The 20,100-nt window shown below is 42.1% G+C and overlaps 1 protein-coding gene across 1 annotated transcript in view; it reads left to right on the top strand.

Moving 5' to 3' along the window:
* Window positions 1–20,100, top strand: part of LOC144827955 (uncharacterized) — a 456,431-nt gene that overhangs the window by 347,801 nt on the left and 88,530 nt on the right. Inside the window, exons 19-20 of the mRNA XM_078686115.1 lie at window positions 15,758–15,802; window positions 17,328–17,366. Coding sequence (XP_078542241.1) covers window positions 15,758–15,802; window positions 17,328–17,366 — 84 coding nt within the window. The remainder of the gene's footprint in view (window positions 1–15,757; window positions 15,803–17,327; window positions 17,367–20,100) is intronic.

Here is a 20,100-nt window from a genome sequence, read left to right as displayed (position 1 = left end):
TTTTGAAATCTATTTCTAAGGTACTCTAGTAGGTCCAAATCCTAGAAAAGTGGTAACTATAAAGGAATCAGATAAGGACAGCTTATGACTTTCAATACAGACTTAAGTTTGTTGCATTGATATATCTCATTGAATCATATATGATGCACTGACCAATTGATTTTTCTGATGATTTTTAAAATGCAATCATTTCCACAAGAACCAATTATGAATGTGCTTGAGGTCACGTCTGTTATCACATTATAGACAAACTGGTTACCTAAACCACATGATGTTTAGCTAGTATTACAGTCAGTGTATTTCAGTTATACAAGTGAAACAAACCATCTATAGTTTTTGATTCTGAATTGCTGCTCGATCCTTTTTTCAATCCAACACTTCAACACTGAACCTGAATTTTTGTGCTTTTGAAACTAACAGTACATTTGATTTGATTGAGTCCACAAATAACTTGCTGCGAGCTGCAATTGGAGCAAGGGGGACCACAAGCCCCACAATTCCCAGCGTACAGGCGAGCCGCCACAATGGAGTTTCTGCACTCCCTGAGGTGCTCATCAATCTTCAACGGATCACCCGTAGCGCGGGACGCACACAGGCTTGCCCGGGCGAATCTCGGGCCAAGGGCAGGCCCGTCCTAGCCATTCATCGCCAAAAAGAGGCGGGGCAGGGCCACCCACTTTGATTTTGATTTTCCACTAAAATCTGCGGGTAAGACTTTGTCAGTCTATTCATCAGCTATTCATTTTGTGTTGAACCTTGTGCAGCTATTCAGACCCACTTACAACCGCCCCATAGCTGTGGACTGGGCTGCTCCCAAGCTCAGTTTTGATAACTTCACCCTGACTGTTGTAGCTCATTTTAGTACTCAATTAACTCCTGAGAAAGGATTCTGAGAGGCAGAGAAGAGTGGCTAGCCCGACCTTTACTGATATAGGGTGCAGTCCTCCTCCCATACCATTCAATATTTATACTCTCCGTATGCTCTATGGTTTGTTAATGATATCAATCTCAAGTGCTTGCTCTAAGGTTTTTAGTTGGGTGGTTACACTGTGGGTTTGGTAAGTTTCAATGGGGAAACACACCTGCACTGTCAAACAGCCCCGCCCCTAACCACCCTTCCTCCTTATTGCCCCCTACTTCAATTGATAGAATGCTTCAGAGGGCCATAGGTGTGGTCACAAGAGAAATAGAACTTACTGAAAGGCGTCTTTAATTAACCCCAGATCTCTGTCTCCTGTTGCTAAATCCATCTACTCCCAAAGCCCCCACCCCCTCCCATACACCTGGAGCTCATGAACCCTCTCCATCACCACAACTAGAAGCTATTTCAAAAATTGTAACCCGGAATGTGGCTGCTGCTCCTAGTACATGCAAAAATAGAAAACGTAAGCAAGTGAGTGGGGGGGGCACCTACAGGTAAGAAAGGCAAAGAGGTACTGGTACCAATCGTAGAGTCTGTGGATATCCCCGAAGTATGTGGAGATTGTATGGGTACCACTCAAATAGATCTAGTTTATCCAGCCTGCGTACAGAACCTGATAGTAGATCGACTGACTCAGTTTAGAGTTATCGTTAAGGAAGAAGTTGCCCCTCTAGTTGATTTTATACACAACTTGGCAACATCGGGGGTTACTAGGCAAGCACATACATTTACTAATATTACACAAACTATACAGAGGGGGGACTGATTTTAGCTGCCAGGTAGACGCGTCTAGTTTGATACCTGTAAAGAAGCCAGTTACGCTTAGGAATCAAAATCTCGTCAGTCCGCAGGTTCCTAGGCTGCCCAATGACCATATTAAGCTGAGAGATATAACCCCCCTGGATGCCCATACATAGATTAGTGGTACAGCAGGCTCAAGTCATTCTACTCATATAACACCAATGAATGTTAATTGCGTGGAAGGGAATGACAATACATCACGCCCTACGCTGAGTATAAACAACTGCAACACATTCACAGTCTGTCTACTTATGTGTGAAGATTTGGAAAAAAAACAAGAAAGAATACCTCATGGCCTACTGATATTATTAATTTGATTACTATTGCTATTATATATTGTGTGGTGTGCTGAACCATTGTGTTGAATTGTATACAGTGCTTTATGGCATTGACTTTGGAAGCCTAGGGGTATATGGCTTCAGGTTTTTGGCACCCACAAATACAACCAGACCAGTATAGAGTAGAAGGAGTGCAGTTAGGTGTCTTACCCTATACCCCTGTTTTTGTTTTTCTAATTGCAACACATTCACAGTCTGTTGTTGCCATACTGCCGTACTGCCGTGACCCGCGACCCCGACGTGACGTGCCGTGCCGTGCATAGAGCGCGAGGAGAAAGCCGGCTGCTGGAGCGGAGCTGCGGTGAGCTGCTGCGAGCGCCGAGCACCGTGCCTCGAGTCAATTCAACCCCTAACGAGAGGAGCGAGAGGAGCCAGGAGCGAGGAGCGAGGTGACCGGGGCCTGTGGGACACGTGAGTCCAGGCGGTGACCTCGCTCTTGCCCTTGCAGAGTATAGAGCCTGAGAACTGGGCTAAGCCGGGTTTCTACGTGTGATAGAAGCGAGACCTGTGAGACCTGCAGTAACCTAGCCCTAAGGAACTCGAACTTGCGTGTACACCGAATAAACTGAATAAAATAGCCAGAGACCGGCCACAGACCAGCGTGAGCGTGCAAGACTTGAAAATCTCCCTCCCCCCACCTGTGCTGCGGAGGTGGAGTGAGGGTAGAGGAAGCAGGTGGAAGCTGTGGTGGCATGAGAGGAGGGTAAAGAGAGTAGACTTCTTGGCCAAAGCAGTAAAAGGAGTAATCCCTCTTGGCGATACCTTTCCTAATCCCTATGAACCCTCATGAGAGTCAAAGCTGAGGGCGTGGATGTAGGAAACTTGGACTATTTTGCAAAATAAACCAGGACAATAACTTTACAAGGAGAAGTGGAGAAGGGCACAGGGCACGAGCGCAAGTACAAGGCACAACAGAGGTAAGTGGAAATAATGTTTGCATTAATATTTAAGTTTAATTAATTTAAATTGTTTTTAATTAGAAGCACTTGAGGGAAGTGCTTAAGGATTAGAATGGCCCCACGGAAAAACAAAAGCACTTTAGGAATAACAAGGAAAGCAAAGTCTAACAGCGAAAATAGACAAGACGACCAAGAGAGCTTGACATCACCAGGGGTCAAGGAAAAATCCAAACGCTCTCAAAAGAATAAAGAGAAAACCCCCAAAGAACTACAACATGAACGAAGTAAGGGGAGTGTAGCGCCCATACAATCAAAGAATTAGTGGGAAAGCCCTTTAAAATGTTTTTTTCACCGGCTAAAGCCATGGCTACTGAAGAAGAGGAGGATTCATGGAAAAGGGGCACGTCTTTGATCTTCGATGAATGTTTGGTAGACTCAACAGACCTGGTCGATCGATCGGTACAGTCCCTGATAGGTCAAAAAGGGACAATAATGTCACCACGACTTTTTTCTTACCCGCGATTGTTACAACAGACGTCGGAGGAGGTAGTTAGCCTGGGTTCGAGGCATAGTGATGAAAGAACCCCAAACCCAGATGGAAGTCTTGCTGGAACAGAAAAGCTGGGTTTAACGAGAAGCAATGACCTTGTAGGTCTGCACAAAAATGGCGACACAAATGGCGAAAACCAGCTCTTTGAGATAAACTTGGAGTCGTCAGAAACTCCAGCATCTTCAATCTTGGAACTGATGTTAATGGTGCAAAAATCGTTACAAGGACTGTTAGAAGTAACAATGCTAAACCATGATATTCTGAAAAGCCAAAAAATGCACCTGTCTAGAATAGAGGGAGGATTACATGGTATTAGGGGTCAAATGCCCTCAGTGTTAAGACCTGTCTTAGATCCGGTGGTTACGGGTCTAGGGAGGGAAGGGGACGAAGAAGGTGGAATCATTAATCCCCCATCAGCAAGTCATGTTGATGTAGTCCACTCGGGTGAACAAGACGTTTATGTGTCAAGATGGCCAATGCTGGTAAAAAGAAGAGGCGAATTTAGGATCTGGCTTATCAAAAAGAGTAAGAGTGGCAAGAAGGGGGGTGAAAAGAAAGGCGAGCAAAAGAGCGACAAAAAAATGTGAAGAAAGGTACGAGTTAACAGAAGCAGTAGTACAAGATCCTAAGTCCCAGCCCCATAAAACTGTGAGGGAACCAGACTAATTAGAACAAGATCAGAGAATTGGGGCAGGAGGCTAGCGAAAAAGGAAAGCGGTTGTAAGAAGCAAATCCACCAGGAAAAGGTGATAAAAAATATAAGACAGGTGGCCCCTGAGCAAGTGAGTGCGTCCGCCCGGAAGGTCCCAGCTAAAAAGAAGGTTTATTGGGAAAGTAGCCCGGAGGAGGTTCGCAAAATTAACACAGAACCACATCAGGGAGAGGCTAAGTCTGGAGAAGAGATGGATAAAGGGACTAAGTCGCTCTACTTTGAACAAGTAAAACTGGGAGGGGAGGGAAAAAAGAGCGCGTATCTAAATAGGTCCCACCTCCTCAATATATTTGCGCAATGCCCACATTTAAAAAGCATAGGCACAGAAGACCTGAGACAGGTGGGATTCCAGGTAAATGGTGATGGTAAGGAGGTTACTAAGGTACACTTCTACTCAGCTACGGCCATAACTGCAATAATAAATGCAGAGAAGGAGATCCAAAAAGAGGGGATTAGACTAGTGCCCAAAGAAGAGCTAGTACAAGGTCTTATGGTGCCTCAGCAGAGATATTTTTTAAAGTACCATGCAGGGCTAGGCAAGAGACAATTAAAGCTACCAGGAAAGGAAATGGAACATGGGCGGGAAAACTTCAATATAGTGATAAATATTTCAGACCTGGTGGAGTCCTGGAAAAATTGGAGTAATATCGTAAGCCCGGCAGGCCCCTCACAAAGCTATAGGGAGGAATCTGTAATCAACGATCCCCTAAGCGATGTAGAATAGGTAAGGGGGCAGCCACGGAGCACATATATGGTCTCTTGGAATATAAATGGGTTGGGTACTCAAGTAAAACAGGAAGCTTTGAAAGAACTCCCTAAAAACTGTGATATCATTTGTATACAAGAGACCTGGCTCTGTGGAGAACTCCCGGTAGTGGAAGGGTTTCAACAAATTTACCGACCAGCTGAAAAATCTACCTTTGGCCGCCCAGCAGGTGGCTTGTTGACTTTGATTTCAACACATTTATTGACTAAGGTTTTCCAGATACCTGTGACGTCTAAGTGGCTCTTGGTTTGTAGAATACAAACATAATTTGCTGATAAAAAATATGAAAATATGCTGATCCTAAATGTGTATATGCAGTGGAGTTTGAGGAAGGAATATGGGGACTAATTGTTATATTTTAAGAATGATATGGATACACTTTGTGACAAGTAGGGAAATGATTTGATGTTGTTATTGGGAGATTTTAATCACAAATTAAACCCAGAATTGTCTTATCAGTGGTATACAGAAATTCTAGAGGCCTGTGAAGTAAAAAAAGCAGAATTTTGGGAAATTAAAATACCGACTGATGCGGCTAACCTGGGCAATTTCTTAGCAACAAAAAGTTTATTTTGTCTAAATGGTAGGATAACTCAGGACTGTCCTGGAAAGAAAACCTTTAAATATGGGACCCAAAATTGCCCTATAGATTATATTTTTATGTTATCATGGAATTTTGAGTTGGTAAAAGATTTTAGGATTGACCCCGCAGAATGTAGTGATCAAAAAAATGTTAAAATTAGAGCTTGTAATAGCCCAACATTTAGCATGCAATAGAGTTATTCCTCAAGAGATGGACTATCCAAAGTGTATAACCCCCCGGTTAACTGAAAAATATATTAAGAGGCTAACTAGTTTGCTACAAAAGCTGCAATTAGGTTGCTTGTGCCGCCAAAACCTACCTTGGTATGTTGAGAAAATAACTCAAGTAGTGAAAAGCATAAGTGTAGAATTAAGGTATGATGTAAGCGCCCATAAGAACAATGGAAGGTCACAAGCAAAGCAAGGAACTTGGTTTAATCAAGACTGCTTACTAAAGAAAAGAGAAGTTAGGCGAGAAGAACGTAGCCTACGGAAAAAATTTGTGCAAGCTAGGGCGGAAAGCCTTGTAAAAATAAAGAGGGAATATACCGCTCTAACCCGCAATGCTAAAAGGACCTATAAAGAAATGTCTTGGGGCAAATTATTGGAAGCAATCGAATCCAAGAATACACAGCAGTTCTGGAAGCAAATCCAGTAAGCTACGGAACCTTCGGTTGCTCCTATGATTTGCGTAGTGGAAGAGGGGGTGTGGGCAGAGTATATACAGCAATTATACGCCCCTGGGTGTGGGACTGGTAATGAGGCACCATGGGATTGGAGAGGCCAAGTAGAGGACTTAAAACAAGAATGCTCAATAACAAATGTCCTTAGGACAATAAGGACATTGAATTTAACCAGAGCTGCAGGCCCAGATAACTTACCAGCCCTGATATTAAATTCAAACCAGCCCTGGTGGGCGGAATTCTACGTGAAAATGTTTACCTAAATTTTAGACCAAGGGACTATGCCCCCAAACTGGAAGGGAGCTATAATAAGACCGTTACATAAGAAAGGGGATGTACATGCCCCAAAGAATTATAGGCTAATCAACCTATTAGATATAGGAAAAAACATTTTCTCTAAAATAATCCTTAGTAAGCTAAAAGTTTGGGTGGAACACAGGTCTATCGTGCCGGTCAAACAGGGTGGGTTCAAAGAAGGCCACTCCACGATAGATCATTGTTTTGCTCTGTGGGCATTGGCCAGGAAATCGATGGAACAAAACGGCAAATTATTTTGCTGTTTCGTCGATTTCCGGGCGGCGTTTGACACAGTGGACCGAAATAGCCTTTGGGAAGTACTAGAAAACTATGGAATGCCACAGGGTATAGCGAACATCTTAAAAGAATTACATAGTGGTAATTGGGCCCAGGTCATTAGAGATATAAAGGGCTCACCAACCCATAAAATTCCAGTAAAGAACGGTTTGAGACAAGGGTGCCCTTGCTTTTTTCAATTTTTTTAGCAGACCTCCCAGCGGTCTTGGAAGTTGAAAAAAGCACAAGCCCACGAATGAACAGCAATAAAGTGTCATGTCTCTTATATGCCGATGATCTTGTGATCTTGGATCAAACTGAAATGTGCCTCCAAAGGAAGTTAAATGTGTTCAAAACGTATTGTATAAAAAGCTCTTAACCGTGAATATAGAGAAATCAAAGATCCGATGTTTTGGAAAGAGGGTAAATAATTTTAATTGGTTTTTAGGACAGGATAAATTAGACGTAGTAGGTGAATATAAATATTTAGGCCTTTATGTTGATAGCGCATTAAAGTGGAATACCCACTTGCAGGCACAAACGGCAAAGGCATATTCATCGGTCTATGGTCTGAAAAAATGTAATAAGGATTACGGTGATATGTCACACAGACCAATTTTAAAGGCTTTTTAAATTATGATCCCCCCACAAGTGCTTTATGGAGCAGAAATGCTTTACCTGAGTGGTAAAAGAGGGTGGGACCGGGAAGAAGGTAAAATACTGAAAATGCTGCTGTCCTTACCAAATAGCTCTATGATCCAAGCTATTAGAATGGAGGTGGGACTGACAGCATGGGATGTAAAGACTCAAATGTCCTTAATACAATTTTGGAACCGACAGGAGTCTGGTGGTGATGAGAAGGTTTCAATTTGGTGCAGAGAGGAAATTCAAGTAAGCAGCTTACGCTGGGCACGAGATGTGAGGAAAACCCTCCAGTCGGTAGCCTCGCACTTAAAATTGAGCCTCTCCCTACCCTTGTTGAATATAGCCTGTACTAAAAAAATAGTTAGAGACCTAGGGCTTGAATACTCCAGATCACAAGACATGGACTATCTGAGGCTAAAAAAATCGGTGAACTGGGTAAAGAATGAATTTGTAAAAAGAGGTCCGGTTCCCATACCTGGATTTGCTGCCCAAAAGATGGCTAAGACATGAAATCTTGAAGGTTCGGGTGGGCCTAAATCCATGGAAGATTGAAAGAAAAATAAGAGTGGCCCTGATCCAACCGGACGGTACTTGTAAATGTGGTTTAGGAGTAGGAAATTATATTTTACATATACTGCTCGATTGTACATGGATTTTAGCTTTTTTACGTACAATTTTTTTAAAATATGAAGTGACCTCTCGTGCTGACGCCATCGACCTCCTTACAGAAATGTCATTTTTGGATATTACAATTGCGTTGGGGAACTTTCTGAAAGCAACAAGAGAATATGTAATGGAGGTAACAAATGAGGGCGGGAGAGTCTAAAATTACAGAGCGTCCCAATTTTATGTTTTATGGTTTTATAAGTGTTGTAGATGTGTAAAATGAATTGTGGTTTTAAATATTTTATCACTATGTGTGATCCATTGTTCTATGTATGGTTTATAGACTATTGTCTAAATAAACTTTGTTATCAATCAATCTAACTGCAACACTAGTTTAACAGGACAAAGAGTGAGTAGAGAAGGGCCAGGGATAGATAGGTCAGTGGGTAGGATAGATGCATTTATTTAATCCACCATAAACTTACCCCCAGCTTCAAACCCTATGTGATCATTTTGACAGGGGTACTAGAACTCAAGAACAGCCAGAAGGGGACTCCCAACTGGACCTCCGTTTTGGTTGGCAAGGTACAGGTAGTTGCCCTCTGATAGGGCATGGGAAATCTTAATGGTCCATCAAGTTGGTTGGGTGGGAAAATGCCACAAAACAACACAAGGGGATTATGTGGTCATTCATAATAAAAATCCACAGACCCTGTACAGGCTACTTAGTCAGAGACGCAGTCCCTCATAGCCCCATACCGAGGTTAGGGCCCTCCCATTGGAAACATTCTACCTGTACTTTCCAGAGAGGACCATTACCATCTTAGATCCTGGCAGGTACTCACTGAAACAACAGAACACTGACTACAGGTATCCCTATTCTAGACTTTAGCCCTTTAACATACATGTAACAAATAGATTTGGGGTTCTAGAAGAAGTGGACTGACTATCGGTGACACAGGAACAGATCGGTGAACAAGAACCTAGTGGTACCGTGGAGTACTAGAGAAGCTTGGTTGTGTTCAACTCCAACTAAGCCAACCCACCATCCCTGGGGTTGGGGTCAACACAACAGACCTGGACATGTTAACACAGCAGGTAACAGGCTGCGTAGTAGGACCACGGCAAGAGCTCTCAGGACTAGCAGCCTCCATAGTCACCGACCCACTAAATACCAGTGACACTAGGGTAGAACAACACATTCGTACACTTGGTTTTTCTCCCCATGCCTTAATAGGGGCTACTCAAACCCTCGGCATTCATGCTCCTGATGTTTTCATTATTAAATATAAGATAGGAAGCAAGCTGAGGGTTTTATCCTGGAACGTTGCTGGCCTTAAAAACAAATTGTCCTGCTCAGATTGAGGGCTTTTTGTGGACCAATATGAACAATTTGACATGTCCTAGGAAACATGGGCATGGGAAGACCCCGTAAGGGTGGGATGTGCGTTATTTAGTATTCCAGCTATCTTGACGGGCAGGGGCAGACCGTCCGGGAGTCTATGTAAATGGGTTAGCTCACATCTGGGTTATAAAGCTAGCCAGCTGAATTCTTCATCCAATGATATCCTATGCATAGCACTCCGTTTCCCCACCAAGCTGAATCTGGCTCTTATTAATATCTACTCTCGAGCCACAGGTCTGAACGAGAAATCTCTGACTTTTGATCTACTGGATTTTTTCATTCCTACGCTCCCCCCAAACATGCTGTTGACTGTTGGGGGAGACTTTAATTGTCAATTTGAGCCCCTTCCTGATATCACTGATACAATTTCCAGTGAGGAGGAGGCACAATGATTAATCCCCAATCCACAAACCCCACTAATCAAGGCCTGGTCTCTGCTGGCACCCCAGATCAATGCATTTACATGGAACCATTCCGTGAGAACGTGCAACAGTCATTCAGCATCGGACACACCGGGAAATTTAACATTTAATAGAATAGGTCAAGCTTATCTTCTGGATTACATCCTAGTGGAGACCAGGATATGGCACAGGGTCTTTGATTTTGCTGGTAATCAGTGGCATGAAAGCGATCATAACGCATTGTCCATGGAATTGAAGATGCCGGACCTTGGAATTACCTTGGTCAGCAGCACCCCCCTGATAATAATTTAATACTCACCAATAATAGGAGAAGAATAAAATGGGGGGTAATTCAACAGTCGACCGAAAAGCTGAGCAAATTATACACAGCAATTGTTCCAGTCCTACTAGAAATAGGAGAAGCTTCCGTAGAGACGGGCAACCCAGTATCCATCAACAACGTTGCAGATTTGCATGCAGGCCGGGTTTCTCAACTGGCTGATATATTTTTCCCAAAGAGACAATTCAAGCCGAAAACACGGATCATACAATCCTGGTTTAAATGACAATTGTCAGAAGACGAAGCCGGCTCTGTTAGGGGCCATCAAAGACAAATCATTAACCAAATACAGAGGTTGAATAAAGAATCCACGCTATGAACAAAACAGACCTGGGAATTAAATAGATAGGATGCATTAAAAACCACCCTATCCAACAAAGACACAAGGGAATTCTGGTCCATAGTAAGCACGGGCAGTAGCAAAGGCAATAAAGTAATAGAACCAAATATAGCAGCAGAATCTTGAGAAGCAAACTTCCAGGCTCTATATACCAGGAAGTACCCGGCCCTTGTGATGACGCACCAACGACTCTGCCAAGAGCCAACTGTTAAGGCGTTGCAGAGATCATCCTGCTTGAAGTTCTAAATGCAATCAATAAACTCCCCTCAGGTAAAGCACCGGGACCAGACAAGCTTTCAGGGGTCCTCTACAAGGAAGAACTGAAAATTGATCCTACCTATGCGTCTATTCAATGCTATCATAAAAGTATATGGATCCCCGAAACCTGGGCACGGGCTGGAATTGTCCCATTTTTTAAAAACGATCTCCACTCCTGCCTGCAAACTACAGACCGATCAGTTTGATCAATGTCACGCAAAAATGGTTTGCACGGATACTTCTGGATCGCCTTTAGGGGTGGATGGAAGAACACAAAATACTCAGCCCATATCAAGCTGGATTCAGAAAGAACACTTCCACAGTTGACCAAATATATAGACTCCAACTCATATTTTGGAAAACGGTGAGAATGGAGGGTGGCAGCCTCTATTTAATTAGTGTGGATCTGAAGACGGCTTTTGATCTGGTGCCCAGAGTTAAGTTTTGGGGGTACTTAGAGACATGGAGATCCCCTGCCATCATTTGACCATGCTTATTAGATTGCATGAAAGGAATTTTGCCCAGGTAAGGTGTGGGAAAGGAGGTGAACTAACATCCCATTTTGCTATTGACAGAGGAGTAAAGCAGGGTTGTGAGCTCGCACCTGCCCTGTTTTGTCTCTTTGTCAACACATTGGTTGCCCAACTCACTGAGGTAAAAGACAATGATGCCCCTAAGCTAGCAGGCACAAAGGTCCCAGCAATGATGTCTGCGATGACACCCTTTTAATGTCAAAATCGCCTATGGGTATCCAGAGGGTTTTGGATAGTTGTGTACCTTGTGTAACAACAGGGGGCTGGAGATCAACACCCATAAGACCAAGTTTATGGTCTTCAACCCAGCAAAGACATCACGCTGCAATCCCTGCCTAGATGGCACTATGCGGTAGAGGTTGACAGTATTTGAATATTTGGGTGTCACCCTAGGAGAAAATATGGAGTGGGGCCACAAATAGCCAAAGCCAAGCTTAAGTTATCCCAGACTACTGGGGGTATTACAAACTTACTCAGAAATTTCTACGCTAAACCCGCTTGGCCTATAGTAGAGATTTACAAGGTGCAAGTCACAGATGCAATAATGGGGGGGGGAATTATGGGGCCACTGTTCTTGTATCAAGGTAAGAAAAGTAGAGAATAGTTTTTCGAGGTGGATCGTAGGTCTCCCTATAAGCACCCCTCTAATCCCTCTACGTTTGGATCTAGGAATCAGACCAATTGTGGATGAGATTGGTCTCAGACCCTCAATCTTTTGGCATAGACTGTGGGTGAAGCCGGAATTGGCAGCCTATTGATCAGAATTAAAAGAGCTACTGAGCCTCCTGGGTGTAGATAAAATATGTTGGTTTGCATAAATTCAAGAAGAATTCTGCAGCTTGGGAAAGCCTAGTTTTTGGAGTAAGCCAGAGGCAGCGTTTGTTTCAATCACACACTCCGAATTAGTAAAAATCAATCAAGTGTCCAAACTTGCAGCTATCAAAGGGAGCTCAACCTTAGGACATCTGACCGCCAAATTTCTGTTAATGAAAGAGGAATACATAATTGAGTTCTTTCTGGATGATATCCAACCTCACTTGGCAAGGAAGTTATATCTCCAGTTTAGAAATGGTACCCTGCTGCTTTGCGCTTTTTCATGTAAATGGTCAAAGACAGCCTTGCATGGGTGCCCTTCCTTAAGTCTTTCAATTTTAAACTCTTCTTTGACTTTTTAAACCAAAATAACATTCTATTTCACATTTAATTACTTTTCACTAATGTATCAGGTACTGTGTGTAATTTTATAGCAACTCTGAACCTCTGAGTCAGACACATAACATGGCTCGGGAACACAGCCAACCCCGCCGGCCATTTTGTAAAGTGCACGGTCTAGTCATTTTTTACAATGAGTAGGCAGAGCGGGAAGTATTTATGAGCACCCAACGAGAGATGCAGAAATATGCGGCTTCCGGGGGAGTGAATAGGTGAATATCCATGAGGTGTGCTCTGATGAAGTAAGTCTACTGACTTTTTCCCTTCACAGCTTGCTTCCGGAGCTTGAATAGAGGACTATGAGTCATTTGGAGGTAACGGGCAATCCCCATTTTTCCTGACAGGTTATGCTTACGTGAAACCCCTTGTTATTATTATTATTTCAGGCTGTGACTACGAGCCCCTCAACACCTCCAGACCATAGGGCTCATTTCAGCCTTAACAAAAGTATGTGGCATAATAAGTAAATATGTGTATATATCGGGTGTTATAAGTCACATGGTGTCTTTTTTACTTTTGTTTTAAATAGCACTTAAACACTTTCTCCACCTGATACGCGCACCAAATATTTTTTCCGCAGTGCACAGCGGAAACACGAGGTAGTTAAAAACTAGACGCACCATAGAGAAGCATTTTAATAAGGATATGGCGCCGCCTGACCTACATGCCTGCCAGCTTGCCTGGTAGGCCAGTATTGCTCTAATTGTTCTCTGTTTTATTCCCAACAGATACTACCTACCATTGTGTAAATGTATGTATTTAACCACTAATCACACGCAATTGGTATGCCACTTTTTCTTTTTCATTTTCTTCAGTTAACTTATTTTTAGGTTACTATAGGAGTGGTGAGCACAGGGCATGTCCCTCTGTTGTCCTGAAGAAGAGCTTTAGGGGAAGCTTGAAACATGTCAACCATATACTAGGGATACTTGACTCATCATCGTTATGCTATTTTCCCAGTATTCACCCATGTTTTTAAACATACCAACTAGGAGCAGGAATAAAGTATCAGTCCACTAGTTAGGTATTTTTAATCCAATTTCTTTTCCACTCCACATCACTGTACTACACATTTTTCCAAAATAAAATGCTCCTACGTAATTTTGCAAGTCGCAGCACACCTCAATCCGCAGCGGATTGAGAGGACCCCTATGATGAAGCATGCTACCAAGGGGAAAGCCTGGTGGGTTAGGGGACTCTAGAAAGAAAGCTTTCTTTCCGGAAAGGAAGTTTTCTACTCTGAAATAGTAAAAGCCCTGTTTTCTCCCATGGTTAAGTTCTTTATTACGGAATTCCGGGTTTTGTGTTTCTATACTTTTATGGTCTTATCGACCAACATCAAGTTTTTCTGAACTGAACTGAATTTTCTCCCCTTCTTGTGCATAGAAGTACATATACAATACAATACAATACATTTCATTAGAAGATAAGATAAAAAAAAGGAATCCATCCATTACACAGGGGCATGTGCAACATCTTAATATTTTCACAAATGATTACAGAAGCTGACATCTCTTGATCACCTTGCTGCTAGAAGGATGGAGTGAAAATCTGTTTTAGTTTTAGGTATGTATGTAAGATGGTTGGGTGAAGGGAAATCATGTTAAAGATTATCAGGGGCTGTATAAATTGATTGGAAAAGAGTACATGTTTAATTTCTCTTTAAAGATCTGAGCCAGCACTTGATTGAGGGTAAGTTCCCTGAGCCCAGCGACCCTGGTAAGGAGGCCGCTGACTGGGTCAGCACCAGTGTCCATAAGAAGGTATCTGGAGGGAATACCACAAGGGTGGGCAGTGTCTTGACCAGATGAAGGTAGGGGAGGGACAAAAACAAAACTATGTAGGTCTCTAAAGGGCCCGAAACTAGTTGCATGGGTCAGGATTCCCATCCTCCTGCTAAGAATAAGAATTGCGTCCCTGACAATGAGTCTGCATGGAAGGCATTCATTAAATGTTATGAGTGTCATTAGGAATGGTACAACAAGTGATATGGCATGTGTCCCACGTGGGCACAGCCCCCCACTGGTATGCAGTAACTGGGGATGGCTTGTGTAGCCCTTGGGCAGGAGTTTGTGGGACAGAGTTGATGTTACCCTAGTGTCCCTGTGTGATGGAGAGATGGTGTGGAGAACCACTGGACTGCCAATACTAGAAGGTACAGTCTGTGGGTCACTATCAACTGGTAGAGAGTGAAGGCTCTAAGACACTCATGAGCCTGCTGCAAGAATGGGATAGGCGCATGAACACTGCTACAGGAATTAGGTTGGCGCATCGCACTCGGAACTGCTGTATCACCTCCACACCACTGCTTTGGAAGCAGCGCATGGTTTCCATTGTGTGGAGAATATAGCTGCTTCACCTCTCCAGCGAGAATTACCCCGTACATCACATTCAGAACCACCACACTTGGAACAGGTGCTTTGCTAAATGGAACCGATGCATCAACGCAATAGCATGGAGAAATTCGGCAAAACACCCCAACTTCGTGGGGTTCATCGATGCATCACATGCGGTGGCAAGGATGAAGGTACTTTTGCTCAGCGTTTCCTGCGTGGGTCATGCAGCCTGCCTACACTCTATCAGGGGCAGCCTGAACACTTGACTCTGTCCTGGTCCAGCATGACCAATTAGCTTTTGAGATCAATTTGCTTCTAAGCGTTATTTTTACACTTAATTTGTAAAAATTCATATCTTACCTCTACCTATTGGAACGTTGTAATTTCAGTATTTTTTTATTTATAAATTGATGTTCTATTTTTCTGAATTGGTGTGGAGACTTGTTGTGGTATTGTCACTATATTACTGTGTGTTGCTGCACCTTGCCTCTTAAGTTAAGCCTGCCTGATCTGTACCAAGTTAACAGAGGGTACGCACAAGTTAATTTAGGGTGTGCATACCTCTGCCAACTAGAGACTCAATTACAAACAGAGACCAAAAGTCATCTAACACTTGGCTGGATCTCACTATTTCTGTTCCCTAGTTATCCTTTCCCTGTGCATTTTATGGTAATACTGGAAGCCTAAATGACAATATTTTCTATACTATGTTTCATGTCATGTCTTATGATTTTCTGTTTATTGGCATTTATAGTAAGGTTCAAAGATGTATCCCAAGAAGGACAAAGCAACACTTTTTAATTTATTTTAACATTTGAAACTACATTCATTGCAATTGAGGAATCTCTTTTTCAGGTGTTCAAGTAGATCCAAGCAATGAGGTAGCCATAACGAAACCAGGTAAGTACAGCTTATCAGTTTCAATAACGCCTTAGACGTGTTACATTACAATATTCCAGTGTGTCACATAGGGGGACAAGTGGAACAAACCATCTTATATAATATAGGCTTTTATATTTTGAAGTGCTGCTCTATCCCTTTTATTACCCAACACTGAAACCAAGTGGTTGTGCTTTTGAAAATAACAATAAATTCCTCCTTTTTCCTCTTGGTATATTTCTTTTTGCAAAAATGGTTTCAGGAACTGACATCTCTAGATCACCTTACTGCCATCAGGATGTACGGATAAACTGTTTTAGTTTTAAATATCGAGGTGCAGATATTTTTTAATTTGTTCTTAAAAACTGATAGAGTACAATATCTGTTTTGCATCTGGAAAACTTCTATAAACTTTCATGACCTTCATCTGAATTTGGCTAAACAGCAGAATCCATCAAATAGGATCTTAAGCTGCCCTTCGATTTAAAAGAATTGTTCCAAAAGTATTTTAAATGTACGTTTATCACACCACTACTTATAAAGAAGGAACTGCACCAAGGTCGATGTCCTAGCCATTTTGTGTTTTCAAGATTTACTTGATATTGTCACTACTCACCCATGCGCCTCCTTCATTTAATGGAAGACTGCTTGCAATGTTCCATGGCACACAGACATGTGCAGTACATGTTCATTGATGTTGTACCATGAGCCTCAATGGCGTTCTGTGCAATGATCACTGATGTCATCAAGTGAAGGATTTCAACAATGAGCACAACACTCTCTGGACCATTCCTCTTTTCAGTAATTATTAAAGATTTCTAAACCTCTAATATGCATATTAAATTATATGATTCCCATGCAGTTGTAGTACTTTCTTGACAAAAAAATGCTTATAGCAATACAGGTGGTGATTCTAATAGCCATTGCGTTTGGAATCAACATTAGAATGTTGAACTTTCAATCCTTGAGAATTTATTGTAAAATTACAGATTCAAACTTTAAGTTTTGTGCATTGTTTTTCTGAAGCTGCATGGAGATTCAAATAGTGAAAGTCGTGCTACTTAATCTGCAAACATGTGCTGCCCAGTGGAGTGCTATTTTTACCCGAAGTATAGTAAATGGACTACTCTCTCAATAATGTATACATATGTATGTATATCTACAATACTTGTAGGTAAATGCATATGCTTCACACAATCTCTCACTCCATATGTTTCTTTAATATGTATTCGTGCATATATTGATACATACAATGGAGGGTCGCCAGCAGTGCAGAATTAAGTGGCCTAAAGTTGTCTAAGGACTTGGCAAAATCTAAATATTTCTTATGCCCAGTGCTTTTCATGATAGAGCTAGGACAAATACTATATTTTCTATGATCTCTTTCATGACATATGCTTTCCAATTTATTAGTATTTATATTAAAGTTCAAAAAGTATTGCAAAAAGGGACTGGGAAACACAGTAAAATGAATAAACAGTTTGGATTTGAATCTATCTTGAAATTTGAAGATACAGTCATTACAATTTGGGATTCTCCTTTTCAGGTGCTCCAGTAGGTCAAATTGGTGACCATAAGAAACCAGGTAAGTACTGCTTATTACTTAAATGAAGTTTATTACAGTACAGAATTGCACTGAATCACATATGGTGCACTTGGGACCTTGCATGTCAAATCATGGAATACAAAAGAAAGTATCTCGATAAAGGGTGCACATATGTCAGATTTGGAGGTGGGATCCGGGTCTGCTGCTAAGAACAATTTCTCTGTCCCCAGGATAAATCATAGTTTATGCAACCAGGAGGTATGGTCAGGGAATTTCACTGAGCCCCAGAGAAAGAGTATGACCCCAGGGCAAGAGTAATTTGCCTCCCTCTATTAGAGTGAAGCGGGTAAGTTAGGTGATTTAGGAGTCCCAATATGGTGGAAGCTTTGAACCTTGGAATGGGAGTACCGAAAGCAGAGTCAATATCATTTAGAAGTTGATTCCAGGATCAGGTAAGCTACGGGCAGTGCCATAAGAGGTGGAGCAGGGTACCTGTACCATCATATCTCCACCAGCATTCCTTCAAGTGGCTTGTGTTCCATTTCTAAAGCCTTGTTGGGCATAGATACCAATAGGAAATAATTGTACAAGCGGTCTCAGTGCTAGCCATTCTATGCGCTATGTGGTGCACTCTCTAAAAAATGTCACCCCGTTCTTTGGTTAGAAGAGTCCGGCCCAGTTCTACCTCCTCTCTCAGGTGTCTTCTGTATTTAATCTGGGGCATCTCCATCCCTATAAGGTGTAGAGGTCCATTACGAGATGTTTGTCATCTGATTTAAGGAGTAGACGCTTCTCAAAAAGGGTCATCAGTCTCCCTGTACCCTGCCATGTCCCAGAATCAGTCACCCAGTGTCAGAGTTTAAAATATGTTACACCGCCTGAGTCAGTCAAGAAGTAATCAGATTTCAGTTTGTCAAAGGAGATAAGGCATTGAGTATCAAAAAGGTAACTAACCTGCTTACAGTCCCTTCTCTTCAGCATTGGCACAACTCTGGTTGCAAAGATCGGGGCCGATGGGCATGGAAAGGTTGTCAAGCCTGCCCTGATCGCTACTAGGTCCCATAATTTAACTGTGGTGTTGGTCACGCGGGAGAAGTAGCGGCCCCATGCCCTGTGTTTACACAAAAGTCAAACTTCTTTCCATTTATGGATACCCACTATGACTTGGTCCATAAAGGCCCAGTTCTTCTTGGAGAACATCTAAATTTAGCCTGGTCTTAGCGGAGCAGAAGGGGTACCACCAGACCACTGTCACACATTGGGTGATACATTAAGTACTGTGGAGTTGAGGTTTCTTATTTTCTCTCAGGAATCTGTGGATGTCCAATTGGAGAGAATGGACTGTGTTTGGTTGGGGGGACAAAGGTAGAGTCTGAAATAAATATAGTATGCACTGTAGAATGGTCATCTTGACTGCCACTATGCGTTCCGACGAGCGTTCCTGTAATGCACCGTTTGCTACCTCTTGTATTTTGTTTGCTCACAATTGTCACTATTGCCTCATGTAATGTAACGTTTGCTTTTGTAATTTGTTCACTTGTAATGTTCTCATGTATCAGTTCTGTTCCTATTGTGAAGCGCTCTGACACCTTCATGTAAAGTCCGCGCTATATAAAAACGCATAAATAAATAAAATAAATAAATAAATATAGTGGTTCCAAGTTGACAGGTCCTTGCGTTGTTGACAGGTAAGAGGTGCATAGTTAGTGGCCAATGTTTTTGGGATAGTCTAGGCCACTGAATTTTCCCTTATTATGGTATGGTATCTGTTGCCAACACAAATGGTAACAGGGATCACAAAGTGGCTTCATGAGAGGGTGTGACTGAGACGTTCAATATCTGGGATACTTGCATGATTGTTTTAAACCCTGAGACTCTCCAAAAATCATGAAGCTCAGTGACCAAGGCAGGGAGTGAGGAATAGGCTCCTTGATGGAAAGAATAGCACTGTCTGCAAATAAGGTATTCAGATGTTGGTCACCACCAAAGGTACTCCCCACTATGTCCGAATTATCCCTCAGCCATTGTACCAGAGGCTGCATGTACAGAGCAAAAAGAAGAGGGGGGCATGGGGAAGCCCTGATGTGCACATCAATAAACAGAGAATGGAGGAGACGATATACTATTGACCCTAACCAAGGCTCTGGGGCCCTATAGATGCTCTGGACCCATGTTCAAAATCTGTCCCCAAAGCCACATTTCTACAGAGTATGGAAGAGGTAAAGCCAGCCTATGCTCTTTTTATGTTTGAAAAGCTTTATTAAAGAAGATTATGAGCAAACAAAGACATCAGCAAAAAACAGTAAACAAAATTTCAAAACAGAGTAAAGAACAATAGGTGCTAATGTCAATGATTGGATAACAAAAGCATTTTATGGTGATTTAAAGACAAAGGGGAGAAAGGAGAAGGGGGAAGGGGGAAGGATAAAATCATTACATAGTATAATATTAAAGATAATTACAGCAAATAAGCAAATATCAAGTTTTGCAATACAAAATAAATAGCATGAAAGGATAATAAAGCATGTGTAATCCGTAAATGATAAGATAATAAGAGGGAGAGAGAGAGTAAAGGTCCTTTAAGGAGGTTTAAAGTTTTCGGAGTTGACATGAGTAGATTTTTTCAAAGCTACGTGATCCAGGTATATGGTGAGAGGTAACCAGTAAAGATCAGTGTTACGTACAGGTTTGCAGGAAGATGCAAAAGCGACATCCAGCCTGTGAAAAAATATTTGTAAGGGATTTCCAATTGGAAGAAATATGCTGGAATGTA

The sequence above is a fragment of the Lissotriton helveticus genome, chromosome 4_1 (genome assembly GCF_964261635.1).
Source record: "Lissotriton helveticus chromosome 4_1, aLisHel1.1, whole genome shotgun sequence".
NCBI classification, from domain to species: domain Eukaryota; kingdom Metazoa; phylum Chordata; class Amphibia; order Caudata; family Salamandridae; genus Lissotriton; species Lissotriton helveticus.
Note: the sequence above shows the minus strand (reverse complement) of the source record. Positions and strands in the feature narration are given on the sequence as shown.